At 42.2% G+C, this 22,777-nt stretch overlaps 1 protein-coding gene across 2 annotated transcripts; it reads right to left on the bottom strand.

Moving 5' to 3' along the window:
• Window positions 1-13,921: 13,921 nt before the first annotated feature.
• LOC143438155 (CD209 antigen-like protein D) lies at window positions 13,922-20,615 on the bottom strand. Of its 2 annotated transcripts, none has more exons than XM_076923763.1 (7): window positions 20,483-20,615; window positions 20,296-20,382; window positions 19,946-20,035; window positions 19,139-19,213; window positions 18,414-18,565; window positions 15,970-16,079; window positions 13,922-14,199 (listed from the first exon to the last, which is right to left on the bottom strand). In XM_076923763.1, the coding sequence occupies exons 1-7, from the start codon at window positions 20,526-20,528 to the stop codon at window positions 14,046-14,048; spliced, it is 714 nt and encodes a 237-aa protein (XP_076779878.1). In that variant the 5' UTR covers window positions 20,529-20,615; the 3' UTR covers window positions 13,922-14,045. The 2 variants fall into 2 exon arrangements, with proteins under 2 accessions (XP_076779878.1, XP_076779879.1); XM_076923764.1 differs by having other exon boundaries at window positions 20,366-20,382; window positions 20,483-20,597.
• Window positions 20,616-22,777: the final 2,162 nt, after the last annotated feature.

The following is a 22,777-nucleotide window of genomic DNA, read 5'->3' as shown; positions in this document are numbered from 1 at the left end:
CTACTCTTTCTTAGGAAGAGAAACAAGGAACTTGGTTACAGCACCGGAAAGGGGTAGAGGAGAAGGAAAATTTTGACACAATGTATCAGAGACCTCAAATTCTAAGAATTTCAGAGGGGCTGTGTGTGTTCTGACCTCCATAGCAAAGAGATCTGGTTCACTTATGGGATGGGAAAACTATATGATGATTTTCATGGAAATAGTAACTCGTAATATCAAATTACTTCATTTTAAGTTTGTGTGGACACACATGATTTTATGTGTTGATATATGTATGTGCTCATGCATATGTGAGTGTACATGTGTGTGCATGAATATGATATGTGTGCACAGCATATGGAGGTCAGATAATAACTTTGGATATAATACTTTAAGTACTATCCATCTTTAAAAATGTTTCTTTAAAATGGGGCTAGAGGAATGGTTCAGCAAATAGCAGGGCTGTTGCTTTTCTAGAAGACCTGACTTTATTTCCCAGCAGCCACATCAGGCAGCTCAAAATGGCCTGTAGCTCTTCTGGCTCTTAAGGCACTGCATTTAAATGGCATACACACAGACACTCATATACATAAAAAATAAAAACAAATCTTTTAAAAATATTTTACTAGCATATTCCAATTACACATAACAATGAGTTTCATCAAACTTTTTGTGATACATGTACACAATACATTTCCCAAAGATTCATTTCATTTTTAAGTGTGTGTGTGTGTGTGTGTGTGTGTGTGTGTGTGTGGCCAGAGGTCTCAGATCTCCCTGGAACTGGAGTTACAGTTCATTGTGAGCCATCTGACATGGTTATTGGGAACCCAACTCAGGTCCTCTGTAAGAGCACTACATGCTCTTAACTGAGCCATCTCCACCCACAGTGTATTTTGATTATATTGACCTGTTACTTTCTCCCTTCCCTTTCCTGCTCATCCCCTCCCTCTTTCCAAGCACTCCCTCTACTTTCATGGTAATTTGTGTGTGTGTGTGTGTGTGTGCACGTATGCACAGGCATGTTCATATGTGTGTGTGTGTACATGAATTTTATTGGGGTTTGCTTTCAGAAGCAGCACAGGAGAGAGTTTATTTACAGGACAGACATCTTATCAGTGGCGATACACACACACACACACACACACACACACACACACACACACACACACACACACACTGAACTTAGCCTAGCTTTACAGTCAGTAATATAAATTATCTCTCACTGGTCTGGAACTTACTAAATAGGCAATCAGCAAGCCCCAAGAATCTGCTGTTCTCTTCCTCCTCAGTACTGGGATTACAGACCAGTGCCACCACCCCTGATTTTTTTTTAAATGTAGTTTTGGGAACTGAATTCAGGACTTTCTGCTTCTGAGGCAAGCACTTTTTTTTAATGGAGCCTTCTCTCTAGCCTTCTAATTTCTTCTAGTTCCTGTTAATTTCTTCTCCATCAGTAGCAAAGTTAGGGGTTTGCAATGTCCACAGTCTTCCCAGAAAACCCTGCCCTCTGACCCTAGGCTACATTGGTGCTATAAATCATAACGATTTCTGCTGACTGGGAAGCTAGGCTGACTCCTCATTGTATTTCATTAATGCTTTATCAATCTATCTGTTACTTTCTCTTTTCCCTTTCCTGCTCATCCCCTCCCTCTTTCCAACCACTCCTTCTGCTTTCAAGGCTGTGTGTGTGTGTGTGTGTGTGTGTGTGTGTGTACCCATGCACGCAAAATGGCTCAGTGGGTAAAGGTGCTTGCCACCAAGGCTGATGACTTGTGTTCAATACCAAAGACCTGTATGGTTGAAGGAGAGGATCAACTCTAATAAGTACCCCTCCAGTCTTCACATCTTCCTCCAAACTAAATAAATGTAATTACAATTAAAAAACTACAGTAGCATACAAAGTATCGGGATTCATTATGATCTTTTTGAAACAGGATTTGTTTTCAGTAATCTTTTCACCCCATCTTCTCCACTCTCTTCTCCCCTCCCACCCCTTCTTCCCCACTCCCTCCTACACTCCCACCTCTTCTCTACTCTCTCCTCTCCTGAAGCTTTTTGCTCCTGATGGCTTCTGTTTTCAAGTCCCACGTCCTAGTGCCTTCTCGTACTTACTTAGTACCTTTTCCTCTCCTCTTCTGGTCCCTAGTTCCAGTTAGGCAGTCCATAACACACTCATAGCCACTTATACGCATTAAATATTGGGATTCACGTATGTGAGAGAACATGTAGTATTGTTTTCCTGAGTCTCAGTAACCTCAATTTAATGCTTTCCAGATCCATGCATGCATTATCCTGAAAATTTCATTTCTTATAGTGAAATAAAATTCCACAGTGTATATAAAGTACATTTTCATTATGCATCTATCTGTTGAAAGGTATTTAGGCTGATTCCAACACCTTGCTACTGTGGCAAGTGTAGTGATACATATGGACATGTGGGAATTTCCATTAGGGCCTTTTCTAAAGTGCTTCATATTTACATTCATTTAATGGTCTGACCCGCCCAGTTTATGGGTGGATCATTTTGATCCAACATGGCCAGGTAATGGACCCAAGATCTCACAGTCAGAAATAGTAGGGCAGCAAAATGATAGGAGGGGCTCAAGAAGCCTCACCCCTCCAGGAAGAAGGAAGTTAATAGTTGCTAGGGGGAAGGGCTCACAATGCCCTTCCCTCTTTGAGAGGTTTGCAGGCAGTTAATGGCTCCTGGGAGATGAAGGAACATTTTCTCCAGTGGTATAGTCATTGATAAGGCTCCCACATTCCTGTAAGCAACCCCTTATCCTTGTTAATAAATTCAACTCTGTTACACAGAAAACTGCATGAGAGTGATAGGGGGCTATCTGTGAAAACAAGGGGATCTGCAAACGTGGTGAGGGCAATCGGGTGAATGCAATAAAAATGCATTAAACAGCAGGGGGTAATGGTGGACACCTTTAATCCCATAACTCATAAGGCAGAGGGAGGAAGGTCTCTGTGAGTTCAAGACCAACCTGGTGGACATAGTGAGTTCCAGGGCAGTCAGAGTTACATAGCAAGAACCTGTCTCAAGCACACACACACACACACACACACACACACACACACACACACAGCATTGTATTCATAATTGAAAAGACACTGATAAAATCCATTATTATATATAATTAATATATTCTAATAAAACATTTAGAAAGAAAATTATCCTAATGATGATAAATTTCTATTTCTAAAGGTCACAGTGCTAGGAAGATGGAGGGTGGAGCCTGATTGCGCTGTACAGTGTACAGGCAATTCAGCTGTGATGTGAGCTGGCATAGCAGCTCCTGCAACTCGAGCCTGGTCTCTGTTCTGGCATAGATGCAGCAGAGGACCCTTAGGTCTTCACACATATCGCTACCCACATTGGTGTAGTGGTAGACAGTTTTGAACTGGTTGCTGGAATGACTCTTGGAACACCTGCTATTTCATACAGTTAGCATGCTGCAATAAAAATGTTTTAATATCCTTGAGATATAATATACTAGTAACTTAATAGCACAACAAAAGAATGCAAACAAACCCAAGAGGGATAGATGACAGGGAATAGTCATATTTAGGGCGGAAATCAATCAATTAGAAACAAAGAGAACAAAAAAAAATCAGTAAAATAAGAGTTGATTCATTGAAAATATCAACAAAATAGACAAACCCTTAACCAAACTAACTAAAAGGCACAGAGATAGTAACCAAATTAACAAAACCAGAAATGAAAAGGGAGAGATAACAATAGACACTGAGGAAATTTTTAAAAAAGCATTAGGTCTTACCTCAAAAGCCTGTACTTCACAAAACTGGAAAATCGAGATGAAATAGATGATTTTCTAGACAGATACCCCATACCAAAGTTAAATCAAGTTCAGATAAACCATCTAAAGAGGCCCAAGTAGTTATTAAAAACTTCCTAACAACAACAACAACAACAACAACAACAACAACAACAACAACAACAACAACAACAACAAAAGCAAGCCCAGGGTCAGATGGTTTTAGTGCAGAATTCTTTCAGATCTTCAAATAAGAGCTAATACCAGTCTTCCTCAAACTATTCCACAAAATAGAAGGTGAGATGCCAATTTTTTTAAGTTCAGACTCCATTTTTAGAGAACCTGACCAAAGTTTGAACTCTTGTAAACTAACAGACTGGTACCTAGTATTAGTTTCCAAGTTGTTCCCCAACAAAACCAGAGTTTCCAGGTTACACCCTCAACAAAGCCAGTGTCTCCAGGTTATTCCTCCAACAAACCTGTACCCCCAGGTTACAAATCCACCCTCTGCCTAAAGACCACCAATACAGAGGGGAGCAGAAATTAAGTTTATGCTATTACTCCCAGTTTATAATATGACCAGCCACTTATGTTAAAGGCCACAGTAGCTTTCCACAAAATAGAAACAGAAGGAGCACTACCCAATTTGTTCTATGAAGCCACAATCACTCTCATACCTAAACCTCACAAAGACCCAACAAAGAGAACTTCAGACCAACCCCCTTAAGAATATAAATGCAAAAATACTCAATAAAATTCTGGCAAACCGAATTCAAGAACACATCAAAACAATCATCCATCATGATCAAGTAGGCTTTATCCCAGGAATGCAGGGATGGTTCAGTATTCAGAAATCCATCAACGTAATCCATTATATAAACAAACTCAAAGAAAAAAAACACATGATCATCTCATTAGATGCTGAGAAAGCATTTGACAAAATTCAATATCCCTTCACAGTAAAAGTCTTGGAAATATCAGGAAGTCAAGGCTCATACCTAAACATAGTAAAAGCAGTATACAGCAAGCCAGTAGCCAACATCAAACTAAATGGAGAGAAACTTGAAGCATTCCCACTAAGATCAGGTACTAGACAAGGCTGCCCACTCTCACCCTACCTATTCAATATAGTACTCCAAGTCCTAGCCAGAGCAATTAGACAACAAAAGGAACTCAAAGGGATACAAATAAGAAAGGAAGAAGTCAAAATTTCACTATTTGCAGATGATATGATAGTATACTTAAGTGACCCTAAAACTTCCATCAGAGAACTCCTAAACTTGATAAACAACTTCAGCAAAGTGGCTGGATATAAAATCAACTCAAACAAATCAGTAGCCTTTCTCTACTCGAAGAATAAACAGGCTGAGAAAGAAATTAGAGAAATGACACCCTTCACAAGAGTTACAAAGAGTATAAAATAACATGGTGTGAATCTAACCAAGCAAGTGAAAGATCTGTATGACAAGAACTTCAAGTCTCTGAAGAAAGAAATTGAAGATGATCTCAGAAGATGGAAAGATCTTTCATGCTCATGGATTGGCAGGGTTAATTTAGTAAAAATGGCCACCTTGCTGAAAGCAATCTACAGGTTCAATGCAATCCCCATCAAAATTCCAAATCAATTCTTCATAGAGATAGAAAGAGCAACTTGCAAATTCATTTGGAATAACAAAAAACCCAGGATAGCGAGAACTATTCTCAATACTAAAAGAACTTCTGGGGGAATCACCATCCCTGAACTCAAGCTGTACTACAGAGCAATTGTGATAAAAACTGCATGGTATTGGTACAGAGGCAGGCAGGAAGATCAATGGAATAGAATTGAAGATCCAGAAATGAGCTCATACACCTAGGGTCACTTGATCATTGACAAAGGAGATAAAACCTCCAGTGGAAAAATGACATCATTTTCAACAAATGGTGCTGGTTCAACTGGAGGTCAGCATGTAGAAGAATGCAAATAAATCCATTCTTATCCCCTGTACAAAGCTCAAGTCCAAGTGGATAAAGGACCTTCACATAAAACCAGATACACTGAAACTAATACAAGAGAAGGTGGGGAAGACCCTTGAATACCTAGGCACAGGGGAAAAGTTCCTGAACAGAACACCAATGGCTTATGTTCTAAGATCAATAATTGACAAATGGGACCTCATAAAATTGCAAAGCTTCTGTAAGGCAAAGGACACTGTCAATAGGACAAAATGGCAACCAACATATTGGGAAAAGATCTTTACCAATCCTACATCTGATAGAGGGCTAATATCCAGTATATACAAGAACTCAAGAAATTAGACTCCAGACAACTAAATAACTCTATTAAAAATGGAGTACAGAGCTAAACAAAGAATTCTCAACTGAGGGAACTCAAATGGCCAAAAAACACCTAAAGAAATGTTCAATATCCTTAGTCATCAGGGAAATGCAAATCAAAACAATCCTTAGATTCTATTAGATTCTACCTGACACCAGTCAGAATGGCTAACATCAAAAACTCAGGTGATAGTGAAAGAGTTAAAGATGGAGTCAAAATGCAGATCAGCTTGTTCTGCGCTACGGGTCCTAGGAAACTACCTATCCACAAGATAGATATGATGAGAGATCAGGGTAGCATGACCAAGCGCTGTGCGTACCAAGAACTAGAAATGGATTAGATAGAGTTTGAGAAGAGTTCAGATTAACGCCCCCGTGTACCCTGGATACCAGAGAAAAATTGAATAGGGTCTTAAGAGAACAAAAAGATATTCCCCCAGATGGAAAGAACCCAGATGTCCTTCAACAGAGGAATGGATACAGAAAATGTGGTACATTTACACAATGGAGTACTACTCAGCTATTAAAAACAATGAATTCATGAAATTCTTAGGGAAATGGAATGAACTAGAAAATATCATCCTGAGTGAGGTAATCCAATCACAAAAGAACACACATGGTATGCACTCACTGATAATTGGATATTAGCCCAACAGCTTGCAATATCCAAGATACAACTCACAGACCACATGAAGCTCATGAACATGAAAGACCAAAGTGTGAGTACTTTGGCCTTTCTAAGAAGGGGTAACAAAATACTCATAAGAACAAATATGGATACAAAGTGTAAGACAGAAACTGAAGGAGAGGCCATCCAGAGACTGTTCCACCTGGGTATCCATCCCTTGTGCAAGTCACCAAAGGTAGACACTGATGTGGATGCCAAGAAGTGTATGCTGACAGGAGCCTGATATACCTGTCTACTTAGAGGCTCTGTCTGCCAGAGCCTGAAATATACAGTGGCGGACACTCACAGTTAACCATTGAACTGATCACAGGGTTCCCAATGGAGGAGTTAGAGAGAAGACTGAAGGAGCTGAAGGGGTTTGTGGCCTCATGAGGAGAGCAACAATACCATCCAAACAGAGCTCCCAGTGTCTAAACCACCAGCCTGGGAGCACATAGGGAGGGACCCATGCCTCCAGCTGTATATATAGGGGAGGATGACAGTGTCAGGCATAGGTGGGTGAGAAAGTCCTTGGTCCAGTGAAGGCTGGAACCCCAGTGTGGGGGAAATTGTGGGTGGGGAGGTGGGAGTGGGAGGGTGGGTGGGGGCATATACTCATAGAAGCAGGAGGAGGGGGAATCGAATAGGGTGTTCCTGTGTGTGTGGGGAAGGGTATTACACTTGAAATATAAATAAAATATCCAAGAAAAAAAGTCTTGGAGAAGTCAGGAATTCAAGGCACCTACCTAAACATAATAAAGGTAATATAAAGCAAACACATAGCCAACATCAAATTAAATGGAGACTAATTTGAAGCAATCCCACTAAAATCAGGGACAAAACAAGGCTGCCCACACTCTCCCCATCTATTCAGTATAGTGCTTTAAGTTCTAGGTAGAGAGATAAGACAACAGAAGGATATCAAGGGGATACAAATCGAAAGGGAGAAGTCAAGGTATCACTATTCACAGATAATATGATACTTTACATGAGTGACCCCTCCTACAGCTGATGAACAACTTCATTAAAGTATATAAAATTAACTCAAATAATCAGTAGCCTTTGTTTATACAAATGATAAATGGGCTGAAAAAGAAATTAGAGAAACAACACCCTTCACAATAGCCACAAATGATATAAAATATCTTGGTGTAACTCTAACCAAGCAAGTGAAAGATCTGTATGATAAGAACATCAGAAGTCCTGGAAGAAAGCAATCTAAGACGATATCAGAAGATGGAAAGATCTCCCATGCTCATGGATCGACAGGATTAACATAGTGAAAATGGCCATCTTACCAAAAGCAATCTACAGATTCAATGCAATCCCCCTCAAAATTGTAACATGATTTTTATAGACATTGAAAGAGCAATTCTCAACTTCATATGGAAAAAAAAAGCAGGATAGCCAAAACAATCCTGAACAATAAAAGAACTTCTGGAGGAATCATCATTCCTGAACTCAAGCCGTACTACAGAGAAATAGTGATAAAATCTACATGGTATTGGTACAGAATCAGACAGTTTGACCAATGCAATAGAATCTAAGTCCAAGAAATAAGCCCACCCACCTATGGACACTTGATTATTGACAAAGAAGTCAAAACTATACAATGGAAAAAAGAATGCATCTTTAACAAATGATGCTGGTCTACCTGGCAGTCTGCATATAGATGAAAGCAAATTCATCCATATTTATCAACCTAGACAAAGCTCAAGTCCAAGCAGGTCAAGAACCTTAATATAAAACCGGACACACTCTATCTAGTAGAAGAGAAATTGGGGAATATTCTTGAACTCATTGGCAGAGAAAAAAAATTCCTGAACAGAACACCAATGTCTTGGGCTCTAAGATAAAAAATAAATAAATGGAACATCTTGAAACTGAAAAGCTTCTGTAAGGCAAAGGACACTGACAGTAGAACAAAACTTTAGTCTGCAAATGGGGAAATTTCATCACTAACCTTACATTAGATTGAGGGCTAATATCCAAAAGAACTAAAGAACTCACGAAGTTAGACTCTAGAAATACAAATAACCCAATTAAAAACGGGGTGCGGAACTAAACAGAGAATTCTCAGTAAAGAAATCTCAAATTGCCAAGAAGCACTTAAAGAAATGTTCAACACCCTTAGTCATCAGAGAAATGCAAATTAAAATGAACCAGATTCCACTTTATACCAATCCGAATGGCTAAGATAAGAAACTCAAGTGACAGCACATGCTGATGAGGTTGTGGAGAAAGAGGAACACTCCTCCGTTGCTGGTGGGATTGCAAACTGGTACAACCACTCTGAAATCAATCTTGTGCTTCCTCAGAAAATTGGAAATAGCTCTACCTGAAGATTCAGCTACTCTACTCTTGGGCATATACCCAAAAGATACTCCACCATATCACAAGGACACATGCTACATTATGGTCACAGCCACTTCATTCATAATAGCCAGAAACTGGAAGCAACCCAGATGTCTCTCACCCAAGGAATAGATACAGAAAACGTGGTTCATTTACACAATGAAATAATATTCAGCTATTAAAAACAAAGACATTATGAAGTTTGCAGGCAAATGGATAGACTAGAAAATATCACCCTGAGTGGGGAAACCCAGACCCAAAAGGCGATGCATGTCATGTACTCACTGATAAGTGGATATTAGCCATAAAGTACAGGTTACCCATGATACATCTCACAGACCCTAAGAAGTTAAATAAAAGGGAAGGCACAAGTGGATATCACTTTAACCCCACTTAAAAGGGGGAGCAAAATAATCATAAAAGTAAGGACAGGGAGGGACCTGGGCAGGAGAGCAAATGGGGGCAATATCATATGGGGCGGGGGAGACAGGAGAGTGTCCCAGATGTCCCAGAGAGTGAGTGGAATTATCCAGCGTTGGGTGTGGAGGGAATCTCTAGAAAGTCCTAGAGACCTGGGATGGGGGAAGCTCCCAAGACTCAGTGTGTGTGACCTTAGCTGTAATGCTCAGTAGGCGAGACATAGAACCTAAAAAGACATGATTCCAAATGGAGGAATGGGGATACCAACAGTATCAACTATCCCGAACCCTTGGGAGCTCCCAGATACTGAGCCACTAACCAAAGAACATATAAGGGCTGGTCAGAAACCCCAGACACATACATAGCAGAGAGCTGCCTTGTCTGGCCTCAGTCGGAGAGAATATGTCTAATCCTATAGAGACTTGATGCCCCAGGGTTGGGGGATACCTGGTGGGGGTCCACCCTCTCAGAGGTGAAGGGGAGGATGGATGGGGGAAGAACTCTGTGAGGGGGCAACTGAGAAGAGGGCAACATTTGAGATATAAAGTAATAAAATAATAATAATAATAATAATAATAATAATAATAATAATAATAATAGCCAGTCTTTGTGGTGAGTGTTTGTAATCCTGGTGCTTGGGAGGCATAGACAGCTAGATCCCTGGGGCTTGTTAGTTGGCCTGTCAAGGTTTCTTGGCCACTTGTAGGTCAACAGCAGACCTTGTATAAAGGCAAAACTTGGTGTGTGGTAGGAATGAAATGGCTCAGTGTGTAAAGTAAAGGCATTTATCACCAAGCCTGGAGACCTGAGTTTGATCCCCAAGATTCACACCCGTGCTGTGGTATGTGTATCCCCCTTTTCCTCAGTAAATGAATAATTGTAAAAAATGTTTTTAGGAAGGTGGACAGTGTTTTAGGAATGACAGCATAGGTTGTCCTCTGGCTTTCATACACATGTATATACATGCATCTACACATACATGTGCATCCCACTCATGTGCAATTTATGCTCATAGGTATATGCACCCAGTGGGGGGAAAATCAAACGAGTAGATTCATTTTTGTGCCTTTCAGTTTGTGTATGTGTGTGTGAGAATGTGAGCGTGTGTATGTGCAATGTGAATATCTTGGGGACATATTCAAATACCTGATAAGTGCTGTTAGATACAGGAGAAGAAGGAGCAGCAGGTGCGTTGGGTTAGAAAGGAGCTGACAAAGAGTTACCATTCAAGAATGAGCATTATTAAGAGAAAGGTACCACAATGATGGGAACCGCGAACCACACTCCAGGTAGGGAGCATTAAAAATAACAGTGTTTTGTATTTGATACAAAGCTTCCAAAGAAGGGTGGCATCCTATAAAACCTGGAGAAGAACTGCATTAAGAAAGATAGCATAAAGAGGTAGGTAGCCATCATGGAAAGGATGGCCCAGAACACCAGAGCCCCCTCTGAGTCTGCCATTCCCAGCATCTCAGTGGACATATGTGAGGAAGGAAGGAAGTTTCAGGGTGCTTGAACGGATGCCAGCAGCACAGGGAAAGTCTGAAGCTGAAGTCAAGCTCCTGGAGTCTAGCAGCATTGGGAGCTCCCTAGGAATCACGTGGGGGTTGCCACCTTGGCTTGATCAGTGGTCTAAGCAAGCATAAGTCAGTTCATTGTGTGAATTGAAGTGTCCAGAGGAAAAGAAGACAAAGAAAAAGAGAGAGAAACACAGACTCGGGGGAGGGGAAAGGACTGTACCTCTTGTTAAAGATTCTACAAGATCAAGTGACAGAATTTTGAAATATGGAGAATTAAAATGTCCCAGACCAGAGCCAAATTATGTTAGGCAATTTTGGGCCTCTTTATATGGTGTCCACTGCCTACTCCTTTATCTGACCTAACACCTTTATAACTATCAAACCTTACAGTGTACTTGTTAGCAGAGCACTAACTTCTACTGATACAAAAGCCAAAGATATCACTAGATGGCAACCAAAATCTGTAGCAGAGGTTCCCTGATTTTCTGTAACCTGTGTAGCTATAGTCTCCACAAATGTATTTGGCACGTACTTTGATTTATGGATGTTTTTAAATGTAACTAATAAAATGTTATGTAGTCACTTCCATGTTAAAACATAGAATCTGGGGAAACCTGAATGTATGTTCCCAGGCTATTTATTCATGTGTGATTCCAAAATAAGTCATCTCTTAGTTTTCTTGATGGTACAATTTCCTGTCAAGATCCATGTGTCTCCCAGCATTGGTGTTATGTTGCTGAGGATTTACAGTGGCCTCTCAAGTTTATCCATCTTAAAAGTGTTGGCTCTCTTGGGTAGCTTCTGGCCAGTATGTGAGTCTTTATCCCACAGATAAATTCAGCTAACACCACATAGAGCAGCATAGTAGGTAAAACACACTCTTCACTCCTGCTACAGAAGTCTGGGAAAAGCAAGGCAATAGGGACAGAAGGGAGAGGAGATGTGCCCCAGGTGTGAGTTTCCTATAGCAGCTATGCAGAGAAGGAATCAAGAAAACAAATTCGATAGAAAGTACCTGTTGGCTGGAAGCTCCAGCTTTTATAGGATCCCATATGAACGATCCTTGAAGTTAACAGGTTCTTGTGCACCAAGGCAAGGAATTGGACCAGAAACACATGGTTAGAAAGAGGAGTGGAGAGTTGATTAAGAAAGAGAATGCACTTCTGACAGTAAGAGTGACCAGTGAGATGAGAGAAAAGCCCTTAAACCATTCATGATCCTTTGTAGGTTATGACACAACTGTTATTCTGTCATGCGTATCTGGGCTTTCCTTAGGCATGCTCAGTTTGTCACCTGTATCCCACACAGGGAAAAACATCCAATCTTTCTCTGCCAGTGGCTTGTTTTATGTGTCAGTCTCTGACTTTAGTCTTTACTGTCTGGAAGGTTTCCGCTGTTGGGGACAAGGGGAACACTGAGGCAGATTGCCTTTTTGAGTAAGAAGTTTATTAGCACAGTTATTAACGCCAAGAGAGTGCAGGCATACATACAACTCTATAGCAAGGGCTGTAAGGAGAGTTAGACAGGCAGACAAGATGGCAGGGGCTCTAAGGAGAATCCAGGTCCATGAATCAGAGTGGGGGTCATTTCATATAGACCTCAAAGGATGGTGGAAAATTTAGTAGTCAGCCTGTCTCTGATTCCCCAGCCAATGGCAAGGGAGGTAGAAGGAAGGGAATTCCAGGTAGGAGGATGTGTCTGTAACCACCAACTCCCATGATGTCTTAAAGACTCTGGCAACCTGACATCTGTGGACTTCCTTAGGGAAGTGAGAATGGACCCTGTGATTCTCCTAGGGTGCAGGCACCTGGGGTTAGGAACTCATTGGTTGATGGTTGGAAGAGGCCTTGCCATTCCCTAACAAGGCCTGAGGCTTTGGCTCGGGAAGCAGTTTCTTACAGCACCTACACTGTTCTTCAGTACTATCTTATGTGCACTCAGTGTGTCTAGATCTTCATTGCGCTGACATGTAAGCAATGTACCAGGAAGTAGTCCGGACTTGTCGAGGTCAGCTCCTTATTTCCTTATATCAAAGCATGAATAGGCTGAATGTGACTGCTGCTTTAAAGAACTTCCAGAAGCTAGAAAACATGTTCACACTTGAGCAGGGAGCTAGGAGATTCCCTTCTCAGGACCCAGCGTGGAATCTCCTTGGCTAAAGGGAGTTGGGGTATTCTTCTCCCAAGTCTCCAATAGTCACAGATTGACTGGAGGAATTATGTCCTGGGTGCCTCCATCTGCAGAATGAGCTATGCCAACCAGAAAAGGTTCCCTGCTGTGGTGGTTACCATTGTCAACTCAACAAGACCAAAAATCACTAAAATGAATCTCTGGAAGAGAGCTTCTAGATTTGATTAGTTGGGGTATGAAGACACATCCTAAATATAGAGGGCCTCACTTCATGATGTGTGGTCCCAAATGGAAGAAAAAGGAGAAAGCGAGCTAAGTACCAGCGTTCATCTCTGCTCTTTGAATATAGTTGCAATGTGAGCTGCCTAGACTTCTGTGTCATGCCTTCACCTCTGGGATGAAACTGTACCTCAAACTGTGAGTCCAAGTAACCTCCCCAGAAGTTGTTTCTGACAGGTATTTTGTCAGGGGAGCTGGGTGGAAATTGAGCAGAAGGATAGGAAATGTGATGGGTTGGGATTGAGTCCCAAAGGACAAAGCAGCTGTGACACCACAATGAAAATGCTCTCAGTTTTTTTTTTTTTTGCAAGGGTCCTGAATGTGTCCTTTATCTGGCAAGAATATTAAGTTGCCAAGATAGGGGACAATCAGGAGACCTGAGCCACAGAAAATCTGAACCCTTCCCCACTCTGAAAGCAGAATTGGAAGGAAGCAGTGGTCCAAACCCATAGAAGATGAGGACTCTGACAGAGAAAAATGGGTGTTTTTATTAGCATCCTAATATCAAAAGACAAGGAGAAGGAGCATGGACATGAGCCAGGTTCATCCACTTGGCATCGTGTGGGATGCAGAGTCTGAGATGAGCTCTTTTCATTTCGTGCTGCATGATGAGGTTGAAACTTTCTTGCAGATCCAGAAACTTAGGATGTCACATCTGAGGTCATTCCAGCCATCTCCGGAGAACTCTGCACAATCTTCGTCACCAACGTTGTTGGGTTCCCCTTTATTCCAATACTGTGTAAAGCTGAAGAGCCAGTTGTGACAGTTAGCTTTAATTGTCAACTTGACACAACTTAGAATCACTGGAGAACAGAGTCTCAGTGAGGCGTTGTCTAGATTAGGCTGGCCTGTGGATGTGGCTGAGGAATTTAAAAAATTGGATTGATTGAGATGGGAAACACACAGATGTGGGTGGCCATATGCCATGCATGGGCTGTTGCTTGAAATGAGTGAAGGCATGTGGCCCTCTTCATTCTCTGCTCTTGACTGTGGGTGTGCGCAGCTGCTTCAAGTTCCTGCCTTAATTTACTTCCGAAAATGGTCTGTGTGCTGGCTAGTTTTTTGTCAACTAGAGTCACTGGAGAGGAGGGAACCTTATTTGAGAAATACATAAAATTGGGTTCTGAGCAAGCCTGTGGGACATTTTCTTAATCTCTGATTGATGGGGAAGAGTCCAGCCCACTGTGTGTTGGAACACCCCTGGGCCAGTTGTTCTAGATTCTTTAAGACACAAGGCCTCAAACAGCACCCCTCTGTGGCCTCTGCAGCTCTTGCATCCAAGTTCCCATCCTAATTTCCTCACGAACTACAGATATAGAAATGTAAGACAAATCTTTATTTCTTCCCTAACTCGCTTTTGGCCATGGTATTTCATCACAGCAATAAGACAGACTGTAACCTGAACTTGTGATCTAAATAAACCTTTTCTGACTTCAAGTTGCTTTTGCTAGGATAGTTATCATAGCAACAACAAACAAAATAAAACAACCCCCCAAAAAGAACTCCACTGAAACCAAATTAACACACACACACACACACACACACACACACACACACACACTCACACACACTCACACACACACAGACACACACACACATACACACACACACACACACACACACACAGAGAGAGAGAGAGAGAGAGAGAGAGAGAGAGAGAGAGAGAGAGAGAGAGAACTATACCACCAGTTCACAGAACCTTAATCTGCCCCACTGGCATGCTACATACCACATTTTTAGTTTCTGGAAGCTCAATGTCTTCACATCCTCCCTCAATGCAGGTTCCCTTCCCTCTCTTCCCTCCCTTTCTCTCCCCTCCATATCCTTCCTTCCCTTCCTTGCCATTCCTTTTTCCCTCTCCCTTCCTTTCTCTTCCCTCCCTTCCTTTCCTCTTCCCCTCTTCTCCTTCCCCTCTTCTTCCCTCTGCTTTCCTCCCATCTCCTCTCCTTCCTTTTCCTTCATCTTCTTTTTCTTTTCTGAGACAGGGTCTCATGTGGCCCTGGCTGGTCTCAAACTCACTACATAACCAAGGATGAACTCAAATTTCTCATCCTTCTGCCTCTACCTCCCAAGTGCTGGAACTATAGGCATGTAATACCACACTTGGCGCACATGGTGCTGGCACAGAACTAGGGCTTTATACATTTAGGCAACCACAACAGTTACATTTCCAGTTTAACCACTGTTTCCCATGGTAATAGTCCTCTCCCTCACCCAGTGGCTGTGGTTAATAGTCTCCTTTCCCAGTGACCTTACTTCATTTTGTATTTTATACCTACATACCTACACTAAATATTCTACATTAAAATCAATACCCGTCAGAGGAATGCATCTCCTACTGATTTAATGGTGGGATTTGCTGCTATTCTGTCTGTGCATGATCTTCCATTAGCAAATTCAGGAGCTCTTTTTCCTAAGGGGCCAGGAAGAGGAGTATGAGCTCCCCCAAATAGCTCAAGTCAGCGTGCCAGAGACACACATACACTGTACAGTGTACCTTTCATTGTAGACATACCTGGGTGACAGAGGTGAGCCATCCACCCAGTGCCATGTGGCTTCATTATGCAGGTCTGAGAGACCCATCCAGGTTGGTCCTCTAGCCTTAGAAGTCTGCTGCAGGAAGGTCTGGAGTGGGACACAAGGAGGAGTCAAAGGAGGAGAGCTTTTATCTCCATAAACGTTTGCAGGAAGTTCTACTTGCAATCTGACTTCTTGCTTCTGCTCTACTGGGTTATGGGCATTCATGGATACCTAGGTGGTATCTATCTATCTATCTATCTATCTATCTATCTATCTATCTATCCATCTATCTATCTACTCTTATAGGAAGATGGACTTTGGCACACAGCTGGCCTTCCCACAAACACACTTAGTAATGCTGCAAGGTTGTCTGTCTTGGGTGATCTGAGAATGTCTGTGGGAATTGACTCCTGACTAGCTTTAATGTGAGGGAAGCATTTGTATCAGTTCACAATGGTTGCTAAAGATGCATACCAGCCGTGTCCAGCTCTGTACCGGGTGATGTCCTATTGATGAGGATAAACACCAAGAAAATGGGAAGAACTTTACAATAAGATTTATTTTGCATGTGTGCACAATGTCTGTATGTATATGTGTCTATATTTGTGCCATATGTGAGTGTGGGTGCATGTGCAAATGGTTGTCAAGGCCAGAGGTCAGCCTTTGGTGTCTTCTTCAATTGCCCTCTACAAATTTGAGATAAAAATTTCTCATTGGTTCAATCAGGTAGACTAGCTGCTTAGCAAGACTCAGAAATAGGTTATTTCTGTCTCCCCAGTGCAGGCATTAGGTCCACTAACTTCCAAGTGCCTGGAAGTGCTACACAGGCTGCTATGGGAGAAAAGTGAACAACAGTCTTACCCAACAGTGAACAACATGAGGTGCAGTAATGACCCAGCCTGGCAAGAGCTACCTTTGCCTGCAACATTAATGTAAGTGTTATGGGTGTAACCAACTGCTTTCTGCTTGGATTTAAGGGGTATTCCACAAGAGGAAACACATGCCTGGTACTTTAAATCTGGCCAAGAACCCATGACCGGGGATCTCATAGGCCCCAAGGATGAACCTTCCAATATTATTTTGCTAATGCTTCAAACTGCCTTCATGTCTCCATAGCTCTGGATTAGTGTGGATCTCATACCTCATCAGAGAAGCTTCTTTGTGTAGTGGATGATGGCTGAAACAGAATCTCATAGCTGCTCAAAGAGCAAAGAATAAGTGTCTAGTGCTGGGCTCTAAATGGGACATCTGTATCATGTCTACACTCAAGGTTCTGGGCGTACCATGGAAGAGAAGACAAAAGATTGTAAGAGTCAGAGACTAGGGGGGAACTGCTGCACTTATGACTTCACAGCAGTTGTGGTTGCCTGCACTAGATCGAGTTTGTCTACACTGCAGTGTGGAGAGGGGAAGTGTTCATGAACTAGGACAGTTGATGCCTTCTAGGGGAGAACTAAGCTCTGGGGAGGGCCCCATGTCCATGAATATATGTGGGAAACATGGTGGTGCTCATTGGGATACAGAAAAAGGGGTGGGGCATGAAACTGGGAAGAGATGGGGGTGGAATCAGAAGGAGTTAGAGGGAGAAGTGATCGGTGTGAATAGGATGAAAATGCATTGTATGCATGCATGAAAATATCAAATAATAAAAAATATATTTTAAAATGTGGGCATGATAACTCTCTCTCTCTCTCTCTCTCTCTCTCTCTCTCTCTCTCTCTCTCTCTCTCTCTCTTTCTCTCTCTCTCTCTGTTGTATGTGCATATGTGTGTGCAGGTGTTTGCAGACCGTGATTACACATGCAGAGGCCACAGGAAGGTATCAGGCGTCCTGCTACATTGCTTTCCACTTAGTTCTCTAGGATGAGAATTTCTTACAGGGCTTGAAGCTAGGCTGGCAGTCAGCAAGCCTTGGATATCTTCCTGTCTGCAGGCTCCATCCCCAACATGGGGATTAAGGCCTACCTGTGACCATGCTTGCTTTTTCCCACAGATGCTGAGGCCCCTAACTGGGATCTTCATGTTTCAGCAGTAAGAACTCTTTACCCACTTAGAAATCTCTCCAAATCCATAACCAGCCTTCAAAATGTGGTTTCAGACTCAAGTCCTTGTGTTTGCAAGGCAAGCACCTTTGTAAAGGACATTTCCCTAGTCTCTAGTCTAGCAGGACATATGTCCCCTGGTGAGAAAAGGAGTTTAATACTTTCCAGCACACAAAGATAGTGGTTACATTTTAGGCATCCCCCCAATGCACCGAAAATGTTTAAGTCTTATGTGTGGCTCTATGGAGAGTACTTGGGGGCCCCTCATTTCCACCCTTCTCTATTCAGATAGGAAAAGTGGCATCTTACTCATAGCCTTGTCTAGCAAGTGGTCTCACTCTCAGATGACCACAGCCAGATCCATGTTCCAGACAAGGATGGGGCTCCATCTGGCATACCTGCTCTTCATCTGTCTCTATGATGACCAATTGGGCCCCCAGTTCCTGGCAGGCGATGATGGAGTTGTGCCAATTTCTTTTGGACTTGGAGAAAAAGTAACAGCTTCTATTGAAGAATGTCCAGTCTCTGGGGCAGGGTTGACACAAGCCGTCTGTTGGAAGAAGCAGATTACATGGACATACTTAGATGTCTGTGTTCCCATTTCTCCTCAACCTTTAAGATCCCCAGAGCCAAAACCCTTACTCATTACAGCATTCTGGGGAGCCATTCCCCTCTGCGTTTCCTTATCCTCTTCTGCACCCAGAAAAATACAGAAGTACTAAGCCCATCTTTTCCAGTCAGAAAAATGTTGAGACGTAGAGTTCAGCCCAGAGGTCAGAGCTATCTTGATTGAGGGCCTACTGTGTGCACAACCTCTGTGAACTTAATCGTGCCCATAGTGTATAGGGCTCCTATGAACACTGAGTGATTGCTGTGTGTACAGCCCTTGTGAACATTGTATGCTTACTGTTTACATAACCCCTTTGAACACTGAACGTCTGTTGTGTGAATGGCTGCGAACAGTGTCTATGCTGCACACAATTTCTGTGAACACTGAGTGCCTACTGTGTACATGGCCCCTGCAAACACCTAGTTCTAGTCTCAGTGTGATTACAATTGTGATCTCAAGTACAGAGAAGGAAATTGACACTCAAAGACTCTGATGACTAAAAGAATCACTCACCATGAACTTCAGTCTTCAATTGCATGAGCTCCTGGTAGATTTTGTCCTGAACATCTGAGCTGGGGGCCTTTGAGACTTAGCCAAGACAGAAAAAAAAATCCCCATATTTATTAAATGCCTCCTTTTTGCCATGGCCTTCACTGGGTCTCTTGGGACATTGTGTTGTTTTTTGGAAGGTGGGTCTCACTATCTTATCACTGATTTCTCCTACTCCTGGGCAGATGTCCTCATCTTATCTCAACTTCACAAGTAGTAGGATGCAGGCACATCCTTCTGCCTCAGTGTTTAGGACAATTTCTGCCTGATGTCTTTAAACATGTATTTGTTTTCTTATTTATTCATTTATTATGTGTATGACTGTTTTGCCTGTGTGTATGTATATACTCCACGTGCTTGTCGTGTCTCTGGGGAGCTCAGAAGAGGGTATTGGATACCCTGATACTAGGGTTTTAGATGGCTGTGGATCAAGGTGTGTATGCTGAAAACTAAACCTTCTAGAACCAAACCTTTGTTATAGAAGAACAGTAAGTGCTCTTAACTGTTGAGACAACTCTCCTGCCCCTGGTTAATATCTTTAATGGCTAGGAAACTAGAAACTCAGAGAAAGGTGACCTATCAGGAGAAATAGAGCCACAGCTCTTCTCTGAGACCCTCCCCTCCTCTCTCTGATGTATCAGAGACAGAGGAAATGTCCCTGATAAGCTCCTAGTATCACTGAAGGTTATGTTCCCAACTTGCATTCACCATCACTTTTCTAGACAGGCTGTAGAGCCAGATCAGAGAACTGAGCCCTTCATTATGCCTGACCTAGGACAAGAATGATCAGCAGAAGCACAGCCAAGAACAGGAAGGATAGCAGCTGCACGACCAAGGGGTTGTGGCTCTGCCTCGTATACTCTGCAGAACAGAAGGTAGTTGTGTTAGAATCATAGTGACCTTGCTTCAGCGTGGCCCCAGGACAGACTTACTGCTGCCATCCTCTTCCCACAGGGCACATGAGTCTAGACCCTGAGCCTCTTCCTATGGCCCACAATTCCATCCCCCAGCCTCCATCTCCCAGAACTGAGTGAGAAGTTTAAGATCTCAACTCCAGTTTCCCAGGACCTGCTTCTGGGGGAAGGTAGTCTACTTTTCCTCAGGCCCTCACCCTGATGTACCTGCCAACCACTTGATTCCAAATTTTCTTCGTAATTGAGAACTGATAACAGAATACCTGGTATCACTCACCAAACATTCTTCATCCTCTGGAAAAACAAAGCATCAGTCAGAGCCTGGGAAGGCTGAGCCACAAGCTGCCCCTCAGGCCTCCCTCTCTGAGATCCCACAGTCCCAGCCCATCCTTACCTAGAGAGCCCAGTTGCTGTGTCTTTGATTCCATAGATTCACTCATGGTTACCGCTATTGCTAGTGCCTGGGACTGAGAGAGACCACAACTTTTGTTGTCCCCTAATATCTACTTCCTAGACATTCTGATAGGAAGAGAAAAAAGGAACTGAGCGTGGTGCAGAAAAGCTAGAGGGAGGAACCGCACCCCTGACACAGCTTATCTGGTGCCAGGCAGAGGTCTGGGAAGTTTAGGGTGTATACCAGAAAGATCAGGTCTATTCATCTTGTGACCAAATCATGGGATGCCTTTATAGTAACTAATAGCCTGTAGAGTAATCTACTTTGCTATGTACTTTCCACTTGTGCTGCGGATTGGAGAGCCATAACTCATATTCCTGTTGCTCTGCCCCCACTAACTCATGCTTCTCTGCTTTGCTGGCATAGGGACTCACTGTGATTTCTGATGACTCTTGTGTATTGATGGACTCAACATACTCCTATTAATGCAACGCCTGCTGCAGATGTACTCATTTTACCCTTCTATAGCACATGATCTGCTTTCCATTTCTGCACACCCAGATTAGGTAACATAGTCACATGGCTATTTCATGGTGATCTGACATTTAAACTCAAGCAATCTGACTCTATAGTCCTCATTGTAAACCAAGGAGAATCGAACGGTTCCAAGGAAAACTAAAAACGTTTCCTAACGGCCAACACATATTGAATGAAAAAAGGATACATATGTTTTTGTTATTTTTTTATAAAATGGAATACTCTTCATGGGTAGCAAAGACACCCATGGAAGCTGGGAGTAGGTACTTTTCTTCCACTATGTGGGAAATGGAGGCCATAGTCAGGCTATTAGGATTGGAGGCAAATGCCTTTATCTACTGAGCCGTCTTGCTGACCCAGTCCACCTTATTTTTGACACAGGCTGTCATTGAACCTTGAACTCGTTGATTCAGTTAGACCCGCTGTCCAGTGAGCCCTGAGAGTCCTTCTATTTCTGCCTCCCCAGTACTGGATTACAGATGTAATCCTGCCATGCCTGAATTTTTACACTGGAGTCCAAACTCTGTTCATCATGCTTGTGTGGCAAGTACTACTTACTAAACTATATCTTTCCAGATTCCTAATCTTTGCTATTAATTTGAAATGATTACGACCTTAATAGATACAACAGAGATTGACCAGGTGGTTGAATTATAAAAAGACTTCAATATTATGAAAATGTTTTAAATTCTGTTGGAGCTATGTAGTGTATGCATACATAAGTGTCTAGGTGGAATGAATGTCTCTTCACTGAGCTACGTGAGTGACATAATCTCAGCACCAGAAAGCATGCCCATGAGCCATCATTCGTGAGTATATTTTCTTGGCCTTGTATTTATTTTATGGACTTAAAATAAATTTTATGCTAATGTTTGTTGGCTCAGAAACATAGCTCTCACCTCAAATGGAATAAAAAATAGAACAAAGTTTCTATCTGGAGCCAAATTTAAGTGATGAGGTTCTGGGGGCACACATTCATGTTGCTCTAAACCCTAAGTTCTACTGGAAAATGGCCACATGAGATTTTATTAGTTCAAGTAGGTGGGCTCCAGCTGATACAGGGAAACTTCTGTAGATTTAAGAATCTATCTGGTCATGAGCCACCATGTGGTTGCTGGGAATTGAACTCAGGACCTCTGGAAGAGCAGTCGGTGCTCTTAACCTTCCTGTCCTGACTACCATCCATAATGTACTGTAAGATATAAGATGAAATAAACTCTTTCCTCTCCAAAAAAAGAAAAAACAAAGAAGAAAAAGAAAAAAAAAAGAAAAAGAAAAACCTATTACAGTAGTTCAAATGGAGATACTCTATAATGTCAGAACAAACATCTCAATTAGACATCAAATGCTATGAAATAAAACCCCAGAACCAGGAATGGGTTACATTATTTGAGATGTTGGTCAATGGTATCTCATAGACCCCTTCCTCCAAACATATTAAGTTATTTCCAATGTTCTTGATTTCCATCTAGAACTTGACAGTAAGACTTGGTTGCTGAAGACATCACACACTTTAGTCATAGAGCACAGAGAAATCTACCTGGGACTTAACTGGAAGCTTCATCTCTACTGGGATGACTATATACAGTGCTGGAAGATTCTATGCACACTACTGGAGGGGAAAAGGAACCAAGAATCTTGCTCAGCTATGCACCCTGGGAACTACAACAATGATCTGCCCAGCAAAATACTTCTACCAGTACAAAAGTGGCATGAATGTTATGGGTGTGGCCAATCACTTTTTAAGATTGGATTTGA

The sequence above is a fragment of the Arvicanthis niloticus genome, chromosome 24 (genome assembly GCF_011762505.2).
Source record: "Arvicanthis niloticus isolate mArvNil1 chromosome 24, mArvNil1.pat.X, whole genome shotgun sequence".
Classification (NCBI taxonomy): Eukaryota; Metazoa; Chordata; class Mammalia; order Rodentia; family Muridae; genus Arvicanthis; species Arvicanthis niloticus.
This window is presented reverse-complemented; position numbering and strand designations above follow the sequence as displayed.

Coding starts and splice junctions, on each gene's coding strand:
- LOC143438155 (XM_076923763.1), bottom strand. CDS start 20,528: ATGAGTGAATCTATGGAATCAAAGACACAGCAACTGGGCTCTCTAG. Junction 20,036..20,295: donor TGGAATCAAGTGGTTGGCAG/GTACATCAGGGT, acceptor TCTGTTCTGCAG/AGTATACGAGGCAGAGCCAC. Junction 14,200..15,969: donor GGCTCACCTCTGTCACCCAG/GTATGTCTACAA, acceptor CTGGCTCTTCAG/CTTTACACAGTATTGGAATA.